Source organism: Orycteropus afer, unplaced genomic scaffold (assembly GCF_000298275.1).
Source record: "Orycteropus afer afer isolate SDZICR_OR568_19922 unplaced genomic scaffold, OryAfe1.0 scaffold00006, whole genome shotgun sequence".
Classification (NCBI taxonomy): Eukaryota; Metazoa; Chordata; class Mammalia; order Tubulidentata; family Orycteropodidae; genus Orycteropus; species Orycteropus afer.
In genome coordinates this window covers 25,527,829-25,533,247 of record NW_006921593.1, presented here as the reverse complement: position 1 = coordinate 25,533,247, position 5,419 = coordinate 25,527,829, and the positions used below count along the sequence as shown (strand labels likewise).

Below are 5,419 nucleotides of genomic sequence, written 5' to 3'. Positions count from 1 at the left end.
AAAACACAAGTAAATATCTTTCTGGTATTCATTGCTTTGAACCAAGAGCCATCTGACATCAGCTACGATATCCTTTGCTCCATATCCTCTGCTCCACATCCTCTGCTGAATCCAGCTTGCATTTCTCAAAGTTCTCTGGCAATATACTGCTGCAACCATTTTTGAATTGTCTTTGATAAGATTTTACTTGCATGTGATATCAATGATACTGTTTGATATCACATTCTATGGATTTATTGGTGGGAGTATATATTTGTCTACTTTGGCACAGTGGTCAAGTGTTTAGACTGTTAATCAAAAGATCTGTGGTTCAAACCCACCAGCCTCTCTGTGGGAGTTTGCTTTCATAAAGATTGACAGCCTTGGAAACCCTATAGGGCACTTCTACTTTGTCCTCTAGGGGCACGGTGAGTTGGAATTGACTCTAAAGCAGCGGGTTTGGTTTGGGCTTTACTTCTGTAAAGATTATAGCCTGGAAACCTATGGGGCAGTTCTTATCTGTCCTACAGGGTTGCTGGGAGCTCTGGTAGCATAGTGGCTAAGACACTTGCCTGCTCACCAGAAGGCTGGTGGTTCAAACCCACCAGCCACTCCTCAGAAGGAAGGTTGGGCAATCCTACTTCCATAGTGATACTGCCTCGGAAACCCAAGGAGGGGTCGCTATGAGTCAGGGCTGACTTGACGGCACATAACAACAACAACAACGGGGTTGCTATGAGTAGGAATTGACTGGATGGCAATGGTTATTTATTTATTTATTTAAATTAAAATTGATGAGGGCAGTGATGGTTCAGTGGGAGAATTCTCATCTTCCATGGGGGAGACCCAGGTTCAATTCCCAACCAATGCACCTAACGCAGGCCACCACCCGTCTATCAGAGGAGGCTTGAGTGGTGCTGTGATGCTGAACAAGTTTCAACGGAGCTTCCAGACTAAGGCAGATTAGGAAGAAAGGCCTGGAGATCTACTTCTGAGAAGTAGGCAATGAACACCCCATGGATGAGAACAACCCCATGCCTGGGGTCACCAGGTTGGTGGCCGACTTGACGGCAGCAGTAAGAACAGCAGTGAAAATGTATAACATGTGTGTCTTCTATGGTACGACCCTTCAGAATTACATGAGTGCTTATTTTAAAGATAGCCACTCCTCGGAAGGAAGATTGGGTGATCTACTTTCGTAGTGATACAGCCTCGGAAACCCAAGGAGGGGTCGCTATGAATCAGAGGTGACTCAGTGACAGTGAGTTTGGTATTTTAAAGAACATCCAAAAAGCAAAGCTATCCATGCTTTTAAAAAAACAAAACAAAAAAAAAAACCTGGAGGAATATGTAGCAAATTCCACAGCAGTGACTCATGGGTGAGAGTGGGAGGCTTGACCAGCCCTTCCTTTCTCCATCTGCCTCTCTAGGCCTTTCTGTACCGGGCTTTGGGCTTCACCCTGGCCACGGGCCTGGAGGCCGACAAGGTGGAGGTGTTGCTGTTGGAGCTGCTGTATAAGACGGACTATAGCAACGACTTTGACCAGGAGGTATGTGTGGACCCTTACTGGGTGGGGGGCAGGCGCTTATGTGTGTGTGAGAGAGAGCACGTGAGCACAGGGTGGGTGCTCCTCTAGCCACTGACCTCACCCTGGCTGGCTAACCCTCTGCAGGGCATCATCCTGTGCTTTGGCCTGTGTGCCCGGGGCCAGGTGAAGACAGTGCTGACAGTGCTCCATGACTTTGAGGAGAGGATCCAGGAGTCAGAGCAGTCCTGGCAGATTGGTGCCTGGCGGGTAAGACCCTTGCTCCACAGTCAAGTCTCTGGGACCTCTTGGAAGAAAGTCTTTCATACCTGTCTTAGTCTCCTAGTGTCACTGTAACAAAAATACCACACATGGGTGGCTGTAGAGGACAGACACTGGTTCTCTCACAGTTCTGGAGGCTAGAAGTCAGAATCAGAGTCTCGGCCATGTCAGTTTCTTCTTGTTGGTAGAGCTGGGAATCCTTTGGTTCTGTGCATGTTGATGAACACCACATGGCATCTGTCCTCCCCACTTGTGTGTGTGCCCTTTTTATAAATCAGAAATGATGAGATTTAGAACCCACCCTGCTGAGATCCAGTCTCATTAACATCCCAAAGTGAGCCCCGTTCTCAAAGAAGATTACATCTACAGGCATGTTGTTATTAGGTACTGTTGAGTTGGAAATCCAGTAGGGTTTTCTATGAGCTGAAATAAACTCAATAACAGTGGGTGAGTATTGAGGTTGTTGCTGTTAGCTGCCATTGAGTCAACTCTGACTCATGGTAATCTTAAGGATAACAGAAGGAAACTTCACCCCTCTTGCATCATCCTCAATCACCAGTATGTTCAAGTCCACTATTGTGTTTATCAATATCACTGAGGGTCTCCTTCACCTTCATCGGCTCTCTTCTCACTCATAGCAACCCTATGTACAAAAGAACGCCACACCCCCAGTCCTGCACCATCCTTGCAATTGTTGCTATGCCTGAGCCCACTGTTGCAGCCACTGTGTCAATCCATCTCATTGTGGGTCTTCCTTTTTTTCTCTGACCCTCTACTTTACCAAGCATGATGCCCTCCTCCAGGGACTGGTCCCTCCTGATCACATGTTCAAAGCATATGAGCAGAAGTCTGGCCATCCTCGCTTCTAAGGAACATTCTGGTATACTCGTTCCAAGACAGATTTGTTCATTCTTTCGGCAGTGCGTGGTACATTAATATTCTTCACCAACACCATAATTCAGAGGCATCAATTCTTTGGTCTTCCTTATTCACTGGGGTTTTAGGGGTTAGGACTCCAACACACGTCTTGGGTGGGGCAGGATTCAATCCATAACAGCACCAAGTAGAGCTCTTACTTGATCACAATAAGAAATTTCCCCCTGCCCCCTCCAGACTCTTGCCACCAGAACGACTGAGATCCGAGGCCTCCCTGACATGACATGACCGCTTTCTCTGTTGGGTAATCTATAGAACGTGGGTGGGCCGTCCCATGATCCAGATATTGCAAAGAAGTCCTAGCCCCTCAAGGCTCCCAGTAGGCGTCTCAGAGTAAAAACGTGGGCATCCTGGGTGCCGGTTGTTGCTGTTGTAAGCTGCTGTCTAGTCAGTCCCCCATGGTGACCCCAGACACAACGGAGTAAAGTGCTGACATCCTGTGCCATCCTCATGGTCAGTTACAAATCAGACCCTTGTGGTCCATGGTTTTCATTGGCTGCTTTTCAAAAGTAGACGGCAGGCCTTTCTTCCCAGTCTGTCTTACACTGGAGGCTCCTCTGCAGCCTGTTTGGCATCATAGTAACACACAAGCTTCCATCGACAGAGGGGTGGTGGCTGTGCATGATGTATATTGGCTGGGCATCGAACCTGCTTACTGCTGGTGAGGAATGTCAAATCCCAGGCCCCAGCCACGCCTCCTGGGTCATATCCTGAGAGCTGGAGAAGGTGCTTAGGCAGCGTGCAGAGGGAGATTACCATGGGCCAGGAGCACTGCCTTATTGTGTCAGTGGTACTAGGGTGGATGTGCTAGAAAGCTTACTGCCTTAAAGATGACAATGCTGAAGATTGTCCAAAGGCACGCAGCTTGTTGACAGGGAAGCTGGGATTTGAACCCAGGCTGCCTATGGCCAAGGGATGGTCTGACAGGCTGGCTGAGCCTCCAGTGGGATGACTGTCTCAGGCTTTTTGGCCTTGACCTTGGCCCTTACCTTGGGGTCTAGTAGTTTGGATGGAGAAAAATGAGTAGAAAGCAGGGCCTGAGGCCTGGATCTCTAGTCAAGGCCTGTCAGGGTAGGTTAAGTGACCCCCAACATTTCCTACTTGGAGTTTGGGGTTGGTCAGAAAGAATGGACTCCAGGAGAGCAGGCTGAGGTTGTCTGTTTCCACAGGACCCCTGGTATCATGAGAGGGCTGACCCAGCTGATGCCTGGCAGGTGAAGGTGGGAGCAGGTGGCCTCTGATCAGGGTGTCCACATATGCCATCTACTCACAGCTTTGGGTGATCCTGACATCTAGTGCTGGAGTCCCTGCGTGACACAAATGGTTAATGCCCTTGGTTGCTAACTGAATGGTTGGTGGTTCAAGTCCACCCAGAGGCACCTTGGAAGAAAGGCCTGGTGCTCTACTTCCAAAAAATTAACCATTCAAAATCCTACGCAGCATAGTTCTATTCACAGTGGGGTCACTGTGAGTCAGGGTCGACACAGTGACAACTGTTTTAGCACTGATTGCTAGACTGTAGCCTCCATGAGAGTGGGCCCTGGTCTATCCTGATCTCCACCATATATGCCCAGCAGTAACAGGTGCTCAGAGAAGACGTTTTGAATGAATGAATGAGTGAATGAATAAAAGGTCATTTCAGCACCCAGAGAGCACTCAGTTGAAGCACCTCCAGGCGACTCCACGACTGCTTTGATCCTATGACTAGAGACTGCCCTGTGTGCAGCTGGGGTCCCGTGCTCCCTCCCAGCAAGCAAACTGAGCAGAGCACCTCCCCAATGGTTCTTCTCCCACTTGTTGCCCTGAAGAAGGACCAGCCCTGGAGGCGAGAAACGGTGAAGAGCACCCTCATGGTCATGTACAGCTGTGTGGCCACCTACTGCCACCCACAGATGCTCCTGACTCATGTGGACAGCCTCATCACTGCCAAGATAATCCACCACTACTCCAGCAGCTGCCAGGTACCTGGGCCCAAGGCCCCCAGTGCACAGGGAATGGCCTCCCTGAGCCACAGGCTGGGGAGCATGGCCCTCTGTCATCATCGGAGCACCCCAATTCCACAAGGAGACATGCAGGAGTCTTACCCAGCACCCCACATTGAGTATCAGTGTGGTAACAGACAGTGAGGCCATCATCTCTCAGAGCATCCTCCAGAGCAGAGGGGCACTTTCCTGTCTGGGGTGGGGGGCCCCTGGGGTGTGGCTTTTGTGCCGGTTCTTGGGGGGCCACTCACAAATATGCTTTCTCTCTCTCCCCACCTGCTGGCTGTGGGCACAGGACATCCCCCTCAAACTGGCCTTCATGAAGAGTATCATACAGGTCACCAAGGCCATCCAAAACATTGAGTACCTTGAGGACTTCCAATTTTCCCACAAAGCCACTGTCACCAGCATGATAATGGTGAGCGAGCTGGGAGCGAGCTGGGTGGTTTGGGATCTAACTCTCTGCTAACTGATTTCCCCCAGGCCAGAGGCTTCCAGAGTGCCAAGGGAGTCTGGAGGACAGGGGCTGCAGGCCTCTGAGACCCTTTCCATCTCAGATCTGCTCTGATCTAACCATTGGAGTTTTGAGTGCCATTTTTGTTTCTAATAAAATGTTTCTCAGCCAAGAAATGGTTTAGAAACGAGGGCTGACGACCCTGCTCCTCTTGGGCCCTGTGATGACCAGGGTGGTTGCTCAAGGGCTAGTCCCCAAAG

The 5,419-nt window shown here is 49.9% G+C and overlaps 1 protein-coding gene across 1 annotated transcript in view; it reads left to right on the top strand.

Annotated features, from left to right (window-relative positions):
• MROH2A (maestro heat like repeat family member 2A) overlaps positions 1-5,419 on the top strand; it is a 74,246-nt gene that overhangs the window by 35,349 nt on the left and 33,478 nt on the right. Inside the window, exons 20-23 of the mRNA XM_007941694.1 lie at positions 1,410-1,529; positions 1,653-1,775; positions 4,532-4,684; positions 5,001-5,150. Of these exons, the coding sequence (XP_007939885.1) occupies positions 1,410-1,529; positions 1,653-1,775; positions 4,532-4,684; positions 5,001-5,150 (546 nt within the window). The remainder of the gene's footprint in view (positions 1-1,409; positions 1,530-1,652; positions 1,776-4,531; positions 4,685-5,000; positions 5,151-5,419) is intronic.